This window comes from Molothrus ater, chromosome 25 (genome assembly GCF_012460135.2).
Source record: "Molothrus ater isolate BHLD 08-10-18 breed brown headed cowbird chromosome 25, BPBGC_Mater_1.1, whole genome shotgun sequence".
NCBI lineage: Eukaryota > Metazoa > Chordata > Aves > Passeriformes > Icteridae > Molothrus > Molothrus ater.
This window is the reverse complement of record NC_050502.2, coordinates 207,505-222,752: the sequence shown is the minus strand read 5'-3', so window position 1 is coordinate 222,752 and position 15,248 is coordinate 207,505. Positions and strand designations below refer to the sequence as shown.

Below are 15,248 nucleotides of genomic sequence, written 5' to 3'. Positions count from 1 at the left end.
GTGTCACACGCGTGGGAGTGGGTGCCTAGGGATGGAGTGAGGGAGCAGCGGAACTTTGACTTCTATCTGCACGGCCCCTCATGGGGGAACTGCTGTAGGGTCCCCCACATGGGTGGAGGCACCAGAACCCCGCCGGGACCCCCAAGGAGGGGACAGTGGGGTGACATGGGGTGACGTGGATGGCCACAGTCGTGCCATGGGGTGCTGTAGAGGGGCATAGGGTGGCTCTTGGGAGCCCCATGAGCAGAGGGGTGCGAGGTGTCCTCGGGTAGGAGATCCGCAGAGCCCACCAGTATGCCTGGGATGTGGCTGAGGAACCCCAGGAATCCGCGGGGTGCGAGGGCCAAGACCCCTCTGGCGGGGGGGGGCTCAAGGATGCTCGGACCGCTCGGGCCCCTCCAGACCCCGCCATATCCTCCCCAAACCCTCTCAACACTTCCCGATACCCCCGTCGTGCCGCTCTGCCTGGGCCTCCCGGCCCGCCGGAAGCCCCTCGCGGCGGTCGGGGCTGCTTGGCCCCCGACGCTCCCCATCGCTGCCGCTCCGTGCCCCGCCCGCCCTGCTGCGCCGCCTCCAGGCCACCAAGAGGCGCTGCTGCGCCCCCGCCCGCATGGTCGAGGCCACGCCCCTTCCGCGCACGCGCGCGGACCAGCTGTCCCCGCCGGCGCTCCCGGTGCCACCGTCGCCATCACCGGTCATGGTGCTGGACCTGGACTTGTTCCGCGCCGACAAGGGCGGAGACCCCGCCATGGTGCGGGACATGCAGCGCAAGCGCTTCAAGGACCCCGGGCTGGTGGATGCGCTGGTGCGAGCGGACGGCGCCTGGAGGAGGTGTACGTGGGGGCGGGTGGGTGACTGGAGGCAACCTCCGGGCTGGGGGACCCCCTTGTCACACGCGGGCATATCTCCCCTTCCCGGTGCCTTTCCGTCCACCCCGTCAGCCTGGTGACCGGTCCGCAGGTGATAGGAACTCCCCACCATGGCCCCTCCTCGGGGATGGAGGATCCCCGATGAGATGGGGTGACCTTTCGGGAAGTCTTTCCCATCCTCCCCAGCTGTTTGTCTATTCATCCCCAACCCTCGGGGATCACCTCGGTGGATCACTGCCCTCTGGGACTGGATCCTGTGGGTAGGTCACAGCAGAGACCGAGGGCCTGTCCCTGGGTGGATCCCCCTCGTCCCTAATTCCAGGGGTTGAGGTGGGAGAAGTTCTCCCACTAGACCCGCCGTCTCTCCTCCCAGGCTGGAGGGCAGATCCCAGGTTCCCCTTAGCCGGACTTGGATCCCGTCCCATTGCGATCCCCAGGGATCCGCTCCCTACATTGCCGCAGGATGCAGCTGGGCGGGGGGGATCCCAGACAGTGCCACCCCCAGATTTGGGGTACACCCACACCTGGGCGGCTTAGGGGGGTGGGGGGCAGGAGCCTCCTCCTCGTGGCTCCCGGCGGGATATGGGGCAGCGGGAAGCGCATGCAGCTCCGTCAGTGGGTGCCGGATGTGGGGAGGAGCTGGAGGGCGGCGGGAGAAGTGGGTACCCCCAAACCCCGCCGTTCCTAGGGCACCCCAGCATTCCATTGCTGCGGAATGAAAGCGGCGCTTGGGGCTCCCGTTTAATGCGTTCGCCTTGATGTCCAAGGGATCACCCGCTTCCCAGCCCCCTTCCCGCGGGCTCCGTGTCCCCAGGACGGCGGTGCTGGAGAATGGCGGGTGCCTGCAGGGTGAGGCAGGCTGGCGGGTCGTGCTGGCTGATGCAATCCCACGGCGCCGGTGCGTGGAGCCCGTGCTGTGCCATGCTGTGTTCTGTTGGTGTTCCCTGGCTCTGGATCCCCTGGGACTGATCCCTCCCGCTGATTAGGGTGGCGCGTTCTCAGCGTAGGTGCCCCCAGTTTGAGCTGCCCCGGGACCTGGGCTCTGCCCTTCCCAGCCCTGGGGTCACAAAGGGGGAACATCCATGCTCTCCTCATCCAACACCCCCTGAATCTGAGGCCCCTGTCATTGTGGCCTCAGATCCCAGGGTCTGCTCAGTCCTTAGAAATCCCATCCCGCTGAGGGAGGTGTCTCATCACAATGTGGGGTCCCAGCACAGTGCGGGGGCCCATCCTAACAGGGAGGTCCCAGCATGGGAGGCTCTGAGCCTGTGGAGGGAGGGATGTTATCCTGGCATGGGCGTCCCAGTGCAGCGTGAGGAGGATCTCATCATGGTGTGGGGGTCCCAGCCCACCATGAGGGTCCTAGCCCAGCACTGGGGGGGTCCAAGTGAAGTATGGAGAGCCTGTGCTGATGTGGAGGGTCCCATCCTGGTGGAGGGATTCCCATTTTGGCAGGGTGGGGTTCCCAGTCCAGCATAGGGGTCACAGCCCAATGTGGGGGATCCTAGCATGGGGTGGGGATCCCATTCCAGTACATTGTTCCCAGCCAGGCATGGGACTTTCACCCCAGTGTGGGGGACCTCATCCCCTCATGGGGGTCCCAGTGTGAAGGTCCTATCCCACTGCGGGGGTCCCAGCCCAGCACGGGGAATCTCAGTGTAGGGTGCTCATCTTAGAGTTGGGGTGTCCCATCCCAGCATGGTTTCAGCAAGTCATGGGGTTTTCCAGCCTGGCATGGAGCTCCCAGTGCAATGTCACTCCAGGTGTTTTCCAGTGACATCCCTACTCCTTGCATCTCTGCTCCACACGATCAACCTCGGTCCTTCCAAAAACCCCAGGGATGGTGCCTGTGGGTATTCCAGGAACTGCCACCCCCCCTGCTGCTCCCATGGGGGCTCCATATCACCTCTCTGTACCGGATAGGGGCCCCAGCCCTTCTCTCAGTCCAGGTGACAGCGCCTACCTTCCTTTCCAGGCAGGTTTCGTGCTGACAACCTGAACAAGCTGAAGAACCTGTGCAGCAAAACCATTGGGGACAAGATGAAGGTGAGGCACGAGTGCCCTGGGTCACCTTATGGTGGGACATCACCAGCTGGTGGCATCTCTCCTTCTCCCAGCCCTCTAGTCTCTCCCTTGTGTCACTGAGGGATGTTTTCCCACTGGAATTTTACTCTTTAACTCTCCTGGGGTTCCTTTTTCCTCTTGCTGCAGAAAAAGGAGCCAGTAGGGACGGATGAATCTGTACCAGAGATTGCACAGAACCTGGATGAACTCACGGCTGATGTCCTGGGGGTGAGTGAGACCCCAACTCCCTCCACTGTGCCTACAGTTTGTCCAGAGCTTTGCCTGGAATTGCCCAAATTGGTGGCCTAAAGTGCCCACCAAATGAGGGGGGATTGCCTGTTGCCCCATCTGGGATGATCCTTTATCTCTCATTCCCACACCAGCAATAACTGACTCTTCCTCAGTGTCCTTGATCTCTCCAGCATCACCCTGTGTCAGTCAAGGGCTCATCCCTGGGAATTTGAGCAGTCTCAGTCCTTCTGTGTCCTCACTGTGTCCCTCCCTGCCTGCTTCCATCCCAGTTTGGTAGTCACCCTGGTTAATGAATGCAATGCTGGCTGCCATGGGAGCAGCTCAGGCCTTCCAGATTCCAGCTTGTCACCCCTTTATCCTTTCAGGCTGTTCTTGAGTGTGTCCAGCCCAGGGACTCACTCCAGAATATGTGGAGGGTCCAGAATTCACCATGCTGGGCCCAGGATTCCCTGTGCTGGATGAACAGGACCCTCTTCCCAGTGGTCTTCTCTCTCCCCCACCTCATCCGGAGGTCTCTCTGCAGTGTCTCCAGGTATCCCAGATAAAGAAAATTCGGCTGCTCATTGATGAGGCCATCCTGGAATGCGACTCTGAGCGTCTGCGGCTGGAGGCTGAACGCTTTGAGAGCCTCCGGGAGATTGGGAACCTCCTCCACCCCTCTGTGCCCATTAGCAACGACGAGGTGGGACACCGGAAGGGAGGTGGGGCTGGGTCAGAGGGGCTAGGAAGCTCACAGTGGGAAGCAGGGGGCTCCCAGCAGGGGATCCCCCAAGCCTGTCTGGGTGGGCGGGTGAGGGAAATCTGCATGACAAGCCAGCATTTCCCACCCGGATCAGACAAAGAGCAGCTCAGACAACACTGGGCACACCATTGTTGGGGGAATTCATGGGAAAGTCGCTCACTGCCGTGAGGACAGGGTCTCCCTCTGCTGCCTCCATTCATCCCACGGGAATATTTTCCCAGAGGGAGCACAACTGGGCCAGGCTTGCTGCCAAGTGGCTGCACAATAAGCTACAGGCTGGAGTTTGAGCTCCCAAAGTGGGCCCAGTGTGGTTCAGGGACTGGTGTCACAGCATTCCAGGGCACTGAGGAGGTTATAGGCTCCTGCTTCTCTTTTCTCCGGGCTCCTGCAGGATGTGGACAACAAGGTGGAGCGGGTGTGGGGTGACTGCAGCTGCAGGAAGAAGTATTCTCATGTGGATCTGGTGGTGATGGTGGATGGCTATGAGGGGGAAAAGGGCGCCGTGGTGGCTGGCAGCCGTGGCTACTTCCTTAAGGTGAGAGCTGTGACCCTGGAATGATTGGGTTCAGAGAGGAACGAGGAGGGACAGGGGCCTTGGGTTCTCCTCCCCTGGGATTGATGATGAGAGCCTCCAGAGGCCTCCTGGACCCTCTGAGCAAGGAGGAGTGGCCCAACAGAGTGTGTATGTGACAGGCAGTGTGACCCTTGTTCCCAGGGCCCGCTGGTGTTCCTGGAGCAGGCACTGATCCAGTATGCACTGCAGAGCCTCCGTGCCCGGGGGTACACCCCGGTGTACACCCCCTTCTTCATGCGCAAGGAGGTGATGCAGGAGGTGGCCCAGCTCAGCCAGTTTGACGAGGAGCTTTACAAGGTAAGGGATCACTCCAGGTTTGGGACTTGGAAGCAAGCACCCCAATGGGACTGTGGAGAGGGAGGCAGCGGGGTCCCCTCTGCCCTGGCAAGCTTGTGGTGGTGGCAGCAATGGTAGCAGTGGTTCCTTCCCCTCTCCTTGGGATCCATCTCCACGTTGTGATGGTGATGATGTGACAGGGAGATGGCTTGTCTTGGGGGTCCACCTTTGTGGGAAACACCTCCATGGGTGGCACTGCAATAACAAGGAGGTGGCTCATCTTGGGTCCATCTCCATGGGTGACACACTGGGATGGCCATGAAGGACAAGGAAATTGCTGGTCTCCCAAGTCCATCTCCATTGGTGACGTGTGGTGACAAGGATGTAGCTTATCTCTGGGGTCCATGTTTATGGGTGCCACATGATGGTGATGCGGTGACAAGGAGGTGGCTCATCTTTGGGATCCGTTTGCACAGGTGACACATGATGGCAGTGCAGTGACAAGGAGGTGACATGCTCTGGGGGCCATCTCCATGGGTGACATAGGTGATAAGGAGGTGGCTTGTGATGGTGATGACGTGACAAGGAGGTGGCTCATCTCTGGAGTCCATCTCCATGGGTGATACAGGTGACTCATCCTTGCCATCAGCCCCTTTGAATGACCAACAAACTCCCCCTGTGATGAATTCCCAAACCATCTGGCACTGGAAAACCTCCCTGCTGGTCTCTGGAGGTGCAGGAGCAGCTAGAAGAAGGCCAGTGGCTCATGTCCCCTGCAGGTGATTGGGAAGGGCAGTGAGCGGGCGGAGGACAGTTCCATCGATGAGAAGTACCTGATCGCCACATCAGAGCAGCCGATCGCCGCCCTGCACCGCGATGAGTGGCTGCGGCCGGAGGACCTGCCCCTCAAGTACGCGGGGCTCAGCACCTGCTTCCGCCAGGAGGTGGGATCCCATGGCCGGGACACCCGTGGCATCTTCCGCGTCCACCAGTTTGAGAAGGTGAAGGAGTGGTCCTGGGAGGAATTTGGGGTGTACTGAGGGTTGCTGTGGGGTTCCAGTGGGAATTCAGCATGTTCCAGTGGAAATTCATGGTGTATCTGGTGCCACTGCAGCATACCCAGCAGGAATTCAGGGTGTACCCATTGTCACCATGGTATGCACCCTAGTAAGTTGGGGTGTATACCCCATGTCACTGTGGGGTTCCAGTGGGAATTCAGGGTGTACCTGGTATCACTGTGGGGTTCTGATGGGAACTTCGGCTATACTCAGTGTCACTGCAGGTATCCAGTGGGAATTTGGGGTGTACTGGGAGTCACTGTGGGGTTCCAGTTGGAATTCAGGCTGTACCTGGTGTCACCGTGGGGTTCCCGTGGGAATTGGAGCTATACCTGGTGTCACTGGAATTCCTTCTCCTGCAGATTGAGCAGTTCGTCTACTCCTCCCCCCATGACAACAAGTCCTGGGAGATATTTGAGGAGATGATGGCCACAGCTGAGGAATTCTACCAGTCCCTCGGGATTCCCTACCACATCGTCAACATCGTCTCAGGTAGGGGCTCCTGTGCCACAGGAGGGTTGAGGGGGGCCCTGACCTGCTTCCTGCATGGCAATTTCTTGTCTCTGGCTCATTGCTGTCCCCAGCCTGAGACAGAGGAAGAGAAGGGGACCTTTTGCTTTCTGTGGAATCCTCAGCCTTGCTCTGGGTCCATGGGAACGAGTGTGAACACTTCTGTGATGGATTGTCCCCGCTGTCCCTTCCAGAGGGACAGTTGGAGTGTCCCAGCTCCTCCTGGAAATGCTCACAGGAAAAAGATCTGGTTGAAAAGCTCCCTGTGGCTGAGCTTTATGCCCTTTATCCCATTGGCAGAGCGAGAACCCCACATCCCCACTGTTGAGCAGAAATCCCTCATTCCTGTGTCCAAGCAGGAATCCCAGATCCCCATAGCATAATCCTACCTTCCCATAGTCAAGTGGGAAGCCCATGTCCTTGTGGCTGAGAAAAGAGCCCTGTGTTTCCATAGCTGAGTGGGAATCTCACATCCACAAAGCTGAGAGAGGCCCCCACATTCCTGTGAGTAAGCGGAATCCCCATATCCCCATGGCACAGCAGGAACCCAGTGTCCTGTGGCTGAGCAGGAGTTCCCCGTTCTCCGTGTCTGGGCAGGTATCCCACACCCCCATGTCCCCATGACCAAACAGCTTGTGGCTTGTTGACCCTGTGGCCAAGTGGGTACCCCACATTTCCATGGCTGAGATGTAACCCCACATCACTATGGCAGAGCAGAAATCTATTTGGATCAGCACTAAGCTGCTGGAATGACTTTGGAGGCTTCACCCTACGCTCTGCCCCAAGAAAGGAAAATTCTGGATGGCAGTGGGACCCCCCACTCAGCACTGTTCCGTCTCTAGGCTCCCTGAACCATGCAGCCAGCAAAAAACTGGATCTGGAGGCTTGGTTCCCTGGCTCTGGCGCCTTCCGTGAGCTTGTCTCCTGTTCCAACTGCACTGACTACCAGGCCCGGCGCCTGCGCATCCGCTATGGCCAGACAAAGAAGATGATGGACAAGGTGAGGCTAGTGGGCATAGGGGAGTTCTTCCTCTGTTCCTTTGCTTTCCCCATGTCACAGGTGTCCCGGTGTCCCCTATGTCCCCCTGCCACAGGTAGAGTTTGTGCACATGCTGAATGCCACCATGTGTGCTACCACCCGCACCATCTGCGCCATCCTGGAGAACCACCAGACTCCTGAGGGCATCCGCATCCCTGAAAAGCTCCAAAACTTCATGCCTCCAGGTAACATCCCCCTGTGCCTTCCCCATCCCCTGCTTCTTGGCCGGGGGGGGGGGGGGTGACAGTGGTCCCTTGTCCCCCCAGACCTGCGGGAGCTGATTCCATTCATCAAGCCGGCACCCATTGAGCAGGAGCTCTCCAAGAAGCAAAAGAAGCAGCAGGAAGGAGGGGGCAAGAAGAAGGCAGGGGGGGGACGCGACCAGGTGCTGGAGGAGCAGATGAAGAACATGGAGGTCTGAGGGTGTCCCCCTGCACCCCAAGGACTTTGAGGGCCTCCCAAGTCATCTCACCTTCATTGCCAGGCTGTGCCCTTCATCATCATGTTTGCTTGGAGGGGAGTCATCGTCTGTCCTCCCTGTTCCACAAAGAACTGACACTGTTAGGGCACTGCCCCTCTCCCTTGTGTGTCCCCCTTACCCTGCTGAGTCGGGCTGCGATCCCCCATGTGTCCCCCTCACTCTTAGTGGTGCTGGGGACCCCCGTGCCCACGTAACATGACCCTCCTCCGTCCAAAATAAAGCCAAGAGCTGCTGAGCTGTGTGTTCTTGGAGGCTTCCGAGGAAAGAATGGGGGGGGTCCAGCCCGGGGAGGTGTATCCGTTGCACACCACCCTTCCCCTCCCCCCGCAACTCCCTCCTCCTCGTTCTCCCTCCTGCCAGCCCCACACAAAGCCCCAGACAAAGCCCCTTTGTGATGCTAAGTGGGGCCGAGGGCCCCCAGCCTCAGCCTCAGCTGCTGCTCGCCCCCCGCTCCGGGGTGGGGTGATGCACGGGAGGGTTGCCCTCTTTGCCCCGTTCCATCGCCATGCAGGGAGGCCTGGCTGCCGCCCGCTGCTCTGCGTGGGAAACCCCCGGCAGGCCTCGGCTGTCGGGTGGAACCGGCGGGGAGCGGCCCAGTGAGTCACCGGAGCCCCCGGCGGAGGCGGGGGGGTTCCGGCGCTCCAAGCGCCTCCCCGGCGCTGGGGGGCCCCTCCCTGGTACCCGTCGGACCCGTTCCGCCGGGGAGGGGACGCGGCTCCGCGCCGCCTGCCTGCACCCACGCGACCGGCGCCGGATTGGGCGGCGGGGGGGAACAGCAACCACAGACCGCGCGGATCCGCCCCCGTCTAGCTTCTCCAGTCTCTCTCCGTCTGTTCCAGCGCCCCCGACAGCCCCAGTCTCTCCCAGTTTGTCCCAGTGCCCCCCAGCATCTCCAGTCCTTCTCAGCCTGGTTCAGTCGCTCCCAGTCTGTTCTATTGCCCCCGGTCTTGGTGCGGTGGGACGAGGCGAGGGAGCTGGGGGTGGGGGGGGGGAATGTGGCACGGAGTGAGGGGAGATGGACGTTCGTGTGTGGAGTCACGGCCGGCAGTGGGGACAAGGGGGCCTTGGGGGACGTATGTCACACGTGCTGTATGTGCCACACATGTGCTGGGCATTTACGCACATGATCTCTGTGCTGTGTCACACACGTGCTCTCTGTCTCACATGTGTATGCTCCCTGTGTGTTTCACATGTGCTGTGTGTGTCACATACATGGTTCCCATGTCATATGTGATCGCTGATGCCTGTGTGCCCTGCGTGTGCAACACGCATGCCTGCAATGCACAGGTGCGTGCAAGGCCCTCCACATCTGTGTATGTACGTGTGTGCGCGCAGGGCGCACGTGTGCACCTCACACGAGCGTGCACAACCTGCGCACCTCATGTGTGCGCAACCTGCGCGTAGTGCGCGCTCGCTGCCCCGCGCTGCCGGTGCCGCCGGCGAGTGCCGGGGGCGGCGGCGGCTCCTTTAAGAGCGGCCGGGCCGGTGAATTGGCGGCTCCGCCCCTGCGGGCGCGCGCGGGCCAGGGCGGGGCGCAGGCGGCGGAGCGGGTCGCTGCGGTCACCGGCATCGGCACCGGGGGCACCGGGGGGCAGCGGCCATGGGCCCTCCGCCCACCCGCCGGGCCACACTCCGGTTGCTGCCGCTGTTGCTGCTGCTGCCGCTGCTCGCACCGGAACCCGCCATCGCCACCGGCATCGGCGTCGGCACCGGCACCCGCACCCGTCCGTCCAGCACGCTAACGACGCCACTCCAGCTCCGCGACGGCACCGGGGACAGCGGCGGCGCATGGCCCCCGCCAAGCACCGGGGACAGCGGCGACAGCTCTGGGCCCGCACCGGCTGCGGGCGGCAGCGATGGGACTGCACCAGGCACTGGCTCCAGCGGCGGTGCGTGGACCCCGCCGAGCACCGGGGACAGCGGCGACAGCGCTGGGCCCGCACCGGACGCGACCGGCAGCGATGGAATGGCGCCAGGCACCGGCTCTTCCAGTGGGGACAGCAGGCGGTGGCATTAGGAGGTCCCCAGGTATCGGTGGTTCCCGGATTACCGGGGACGCTGGAGGCACCGTGAATGCTGGAGACACCTGGAAGCCTGGAGGCACTGGGGGCGTTGGAAGCACCAAGGACGCTGGAGGCACCCGAGATAGTGGAGGCACCGGGGTTACTGGAGGAACTGGAGACACTGGAAGCACCCATGTCCTCAGGGGCACCAGGAGTGGTGGGAATACTGGACACACTGGGGACACCAGCATCCCCACGGAGGACTCTGGGAGCACTGGGAACATGCTGAGCACTGGGAATTCTGTACTCACTGGGGAGACTGGGAGGTTCTCCAGAGGTGCTGGCAAGACTAGGAAAGTCCCCAGGGATACTGGGAACATCAGAGATACTGAACATAATGGGGAGACTGGGAAGGTCCCTAGCAACGTCAAGAACACTGCGGACACGGGACATGCTGGGAACACCAATATCCCCAGGGAGACCAGTGGCACTGGGGATGCGATAGACACTGGGGATGTTGTGGAGCTCCAGACCACAGCAGTCCCCAGGCCCCCCATACCTCACCACCGTCCCTGCCGCAGCCCCAACACAGCACCACAGTTCCAGCCCTCCAGCTACCAGGCCACAGTGGAGGAGAACCGGCCAGCAGGCACTCCAGTGACACAGGTGACAGCACAGGACCCTGATGAGGGGGAGGCAGGCCGGCTGCACTACTCTATGGCTGCGCTCTTTGACAGCCGCTCCGATGACCTCTTCACCGTGGACCCTGTCACTGGTGCCATCACCACCGCTGCACCGCTGGACCGTGAGAGCAAGAGCACTCATGTGTTCCGTGTGACAGCAGTGGACCATGGGACACCCCGGCGCAGTGCCATGGCCACACTGACAGTGACAGTGAGCGACACCAATGACCACGACCCAGCCTTCGAGCAACCAGAATACCGGGAGAGTGTGCGAGAGAATCTGGAGGTGGGCTATGAGGTATTGACAGTGCGGGCCACCGATGGCGACGCTGGTCCCAATGCCAACGTCCTCTACCGCCTCCTCAATGCCGGTGATGCCAATGAGGTCTTTGAGATTGATTCCCGCTCAGGTGTCATCCGCACCCGTGGCCCTGTGGACCGGGAAGTAGTGGATGCCTTTGAGCTGTTGGTGGAGGCCACAGACCAGGGCCAGGATCCAGGTCCCCGGAGTGCCACAGCCACTGTCCGCATCGCTGTGGAGGACGACAATGACAATGCGCCGCAGTTCAGCGAGCGACGTTACGTGGCACAGGTCCCTGAGGATGTGGTGCCCAATGTGGCAATTTTGCAGGTGATGGCCACCGACCGTGACAAAGGCAGCAATGCACTGGTGCACTACAGCATTGTCAGTGGCAACACTCGTGGGCACTTCTACATTGATGCGCAGACAGGCACGCTGGATGTCGTTACCCCTCTGGACTACGAGGTCACCAAGGAGTTCACCCTGAGGATCCGGGCGCAGGACGGTGGCCGCCCACCTCTCTCCAACATCAGCGGTTTGGTTACCATCCAGGTGTTGGATGTCAATGACAACGCACCCATCTTTGTCAGCACACCCTTCCAGGCCACTGTGCTGGAGAATGTCCCCGTGGGCTACTCCGTCATCCATGTACAAGCCATTGATGCCGATTCAGGTGACAACAGCCGGTTAGTTTACACCCTGCTGGAGACTGGCACCAGTTTCCCCTTTACCATCAACAACAGCACCGGGTGGATTGTGGTGGCCTCTGAGCTGGATCGGGAGGTAGTTGACTTCTACAGTTTTGGGGTGGAGGCGCAGGACCATGGCACCCCCCCAATGGCCTCCACAGCCAGCGTCAGTGTCACCATCCTGGATGTCAATGACAACAGCCCTGAGTTCACCCAGCGGGAGTATGGCGCCCGCCTGAACGAGGATGCGGCAGTGGGCACCAGTGTCCTGACTGTCTCTGCTGTCGATCGTGATGCTTACAGCGTCATCACATACCAGATCTCCAGCGGCAACACCCGCAACCGGTTCTCCATCACCAGCCAGAGCGGTGGTGGGCTCATCTCCCTTGCCCTGCCCCTGGACTACAAGCTGGAGCGGCAGTACCTGCTCACCATTGCTGCCTCTGATGGCACCCGCCAGGACACTGCCCAGGTGGTTGTCAATGTCACTGATGCCAACACCCACCGCCCTGTCTTCCAGAGCTCCCACTACACCATCAACATCAATGAGGATCGGCCAGTGGGCACAACAGTGGTGGTCATCAGTGCCACAGACGAGGACACGGGGGAGAACGCCCGCATCACCTACCTGATGGAGGACAGCATACCCCAGTTCAGCATTGCTGCTGATACTGGTGCTGTGACCACACAGATGGAGCTGGACTATGAGGACCAGGTGTCCTACACCTTGGCCATCACGGCGCGGGACAATGGTATTCCGCAGAAATCTGACACAACTTACCTGGAGATCCTGGTGAGTGATGTCAATGACAACGCACCCCAGTTCCTCCGTCATTCCTACCAGGGATCCATCTATGAGGATGTCCCCACCTTCACCAGCATCCTCCAGGTCTCTGCAACTGACCGTGACTCTGGGCTCAATGGCAGGGTCTTCTACACCTTCCAAGGGGGTGATGATGGTGATGGTGACTTCATCATTGAGTCTACCTCAGGCATTGTCCGCACCTTGCGCCGTCTGGACCGGGAGAATGTGCCTCTGTATTCCCTGCAGGCATTTGCCGTGGATAAGGGGGTCCCAGCCCGGCGGACGCCAGTAGAGATCCAGGTGACAGTGTTGGATGTCAATGACAACCCGCCCGTGTTCGAGCAGGACGAGTTTGACATCTTTGTGGAGGAGAACAGCCCCATTGGGCTGGTGGTGGCCCGGATCACTGCCACCGACCCCGACGAGGGCACCAATGCCCAGATCATGTACCAGATCGTGGAGGGCAACATCCCTGAGGTCTTCCAACTGGATATCTTCTCTGGAGAGCTCACCGCCCTGGCTGACCTGGACTATGAAACCAAGGCTGAATACATCATGGTGGTCCAGGCAACCTCGGCACCACTAGTGAGTCGGGCCACCATCCATGTGCGCCTGCGTGACACCAACGACAACAGCCCCCAGCTCAAGAACTTCGAGATCCTCTTCAACAACTACATCACCAACCGCTCTGGCAGCTTCCCTGGGGGTGTCATTGGCCGCATCCCTGCCTATGACCCTGATGTCTCTGACCACCTCACTTATGCTTTTGAACAGGGCAATGAGCTCAACCTCGTGCTGCTGGACCCACACAGTGGGGACCTGCGCCTCAGCCCGGCCCTGGACAACAACCGCCCACTTGAGGCCGTCATGAGGGTGTCTGTCTCTGGTAAGACCCCCACCCATAGAGGCACCTTGCAGGGGGAGTGAAATTTGTGGGTATATCAACCTCTATTTCTGCATGGAGGCAAGGTGTTATGGGGTCTCACTATCCTGTTTTGGCTGCCCCCACCCTCCAGATCAGAAGGGATGATGTGTTGTGGGGTCCCATGACCCCACTGAGGTGTTTTGGAGTTCCGCCACCCCGTCCTGGTTGCCTCCACCCTCCAAATATATGGGAAGGGGGAATAATGGGATGCTGTGCCCCCCTCACACCCCAGACATCCAAGCTGGAGGCTATCAGGGTCCCTAGCACCCCCTTTGCTTTCCCCACCCCCTTGGGCTGTCGTGCTGTCCAGAGGTGGTCCTGGCACTTCTCTGTCTGTCACTGAGCAGGGTGGGGCAGGACCCAGTGCATGTATTGGGGGAGCAGAGGCTGGTGTGGGCCAGCAGGGTCCTGGTACCCTTGGGGGCTTGTTATGAGAGTGTGATGGGTGAATCTGGGAAGGCTCAGGGTGCAGTGCAATATTGGGGGAGTCCTGGCACTGCCATGTTTGTGTTTCCAGGAGACTCCACTTGAATGAATTCAGTGCAGGAGACACAAGGCCTGGTGTGTGTATTCGGGGGGACAACCTGGCCTCCACTGAGAGGTCCCCAAACCCAGTGTGGGGGGGGACAAGATAAGGGGGGTTGTGCCATCAATTGTCATCACCATTTGGGTGGTGGGGTGTCCAGGAGGTGTTTCTGGGGGATGGGAGTCACCCCAAGGTGGATGAACACTTCCTTAGTCACTCCCAGGTCAAGGGGAAACTGGGTCACAGGCCATGCCTGATGTCCATTGTCCTCAGCCACATGGCCTCCATCACCCCACAGCTTCCCCTGGCAGGGGTCCCTGCTCTGGCCACAAAAAGCAGGGGGCCCAGGACACAAAGGGTGGGGGCAGGGAGTCCCCCGTGTCCCCCCGCAAGCGCAGGGGCAGGCAGGAGGGAAACAAAAGGTCCAGCCATAGCTGGGCCCTCGCAGCCGCAGCCATGGTAACCTTCCCCCTCCCGCCAGCCACTGGCTACCAGTCACTGGCCATGGGCCACTGGGCAGCCCTGGCCCATGCCACCCCCTCAGCACTTCCTTCTGCCTGCTTGGCCCCCCACCTGTCCCCTTGTTCCCTTCATCCATCTGTCTGCCTGCTCCCCATCTGTCCTGCATCCCACTGCCCTCAGCCAGGGGGAGGGCAAAGAAGAGGAGACAGGTGGGTGCCCCAGTGCTTAGCAGAGATTTTGCTGCCCCAGCCCCACAACCAGCACCAGCTCCACAACCAACACCAACCCCACAATCAGCACCAGCCCCTTAACCAGCACCATCCCCATACCAGCCCCAGCCTCAGAAACAGCTCCAACCCCAGAAACCAGCACCAACCCCATAACCAGTGCTGACTCCATAACCAGCCTCTGCCTCATAGACAGAACCAGCCCCATAACCAGTCCCAACCCCATAACCAACCACCAACCCCATTTAGATGCCCCACCCCACAGTGTCCAGGCAGGATGGGCACCCCATGACCCACACTGTCCCCATTCCATGGTTGCCAAGTGGAATGGGCACCCACCACCAGCACCAGCCCCATAACCAGCGCTGTCCCCATTCAGTAGTGGCCAGGTGGGATAGGAGCCTTGTAACCAGTTCCAGCCCTATTGCCATCACCATCCCCATCCTGCTGTCCCTACCCTGGGTAGGTGGTATGGGCACTCCAAAAACAGTACCAGCCCCATAACTAGCACCAACCCTATAACCATCACCGTCTCCATGCCTTGGTGGCTGAGTAGGAAAGGTCCCCCATAGCCTGCACTGTCCCCACTTGATGGTATCCATTCCATGCTGGTCAAGCAGGATGGGCACCTCATAGCCAGTATTGTCCCCATTCCACAGTGGCTACATGGGCCAGGTGTTTCATGGCCAGTGCTGTCCCCATTCTATGGTGGTCAAGCGGATCAAGCCCCATAGCACCGTCTCCGTCCAACAGCAGCTGATT

The 15,248-nt window shown here is 60.5% G+C and overlaps 2 protein-coding genes across 5 annotated transcripts in view; both read left to right on the top strand.

Moving 5' to 3' along the window:
* Positions 1 to 659: 659 nt before the first annotated feature.
* SARS1 (seryl-tRNA synthetase 1) lies at positions 660 to 8,100 on the top strand. The gene is made up of 11 exons (XM_036398550.2): positions 660 to 833; positions 2,845 to 2,915; positions 3,081 to 3,161; positions 3,709 to 3,867; positions 4,319 to 4,462; positions 4,643 to 4,798; positions 5,557 to 5,778; positions 6,198 to 6,327; positions 7,188 to 7,345; positions 7,440 to 7,569; positions 7,651 to 8,100. The coding sequence occupies exons 1-11, from the start codon at positions 698 to 700 to the stop codon at positions 7,803 to 7,805; spliced, it is 1,542 nt and encodes a 513-aa protein (XP_036254443.1). The 5' UTR covers positions 660 to 697; the 3' UTR covers positions 7,806 to 8,100.
* Positions 8,101 to 9,313: 1,213 nt separating this feature from the next.
* The window catches only part of CELSR2 (cadherin EGF LAG seven-pass G-type receptor 2), a 32,218-nt gene continuing 26,283 nt past the window's right edge, over positions 9,314 to 15,248 (top strand). For 2 of the 4 annotated variants that reach the window (XM_036398600.1, XM_036398599.1), the window contains exon 1: positions 10,044 to 13,232. In XM_036398600.1, the coding sequence (XP_036254493.1) occupies positions 10,151 to 13,232 (3,082 nt within the window). In that variant the 5' untranslated portion in view covers positions 10,044 to 10,150. Of the gene's footprint in view, positions 9,752 to 9,839; positions 13,233 to 15,248 lie in introns of those variants that run through there. The other 2 variants (XM_036398602.2, XM_036398601.2) reach the window with 2 other exon arrangements.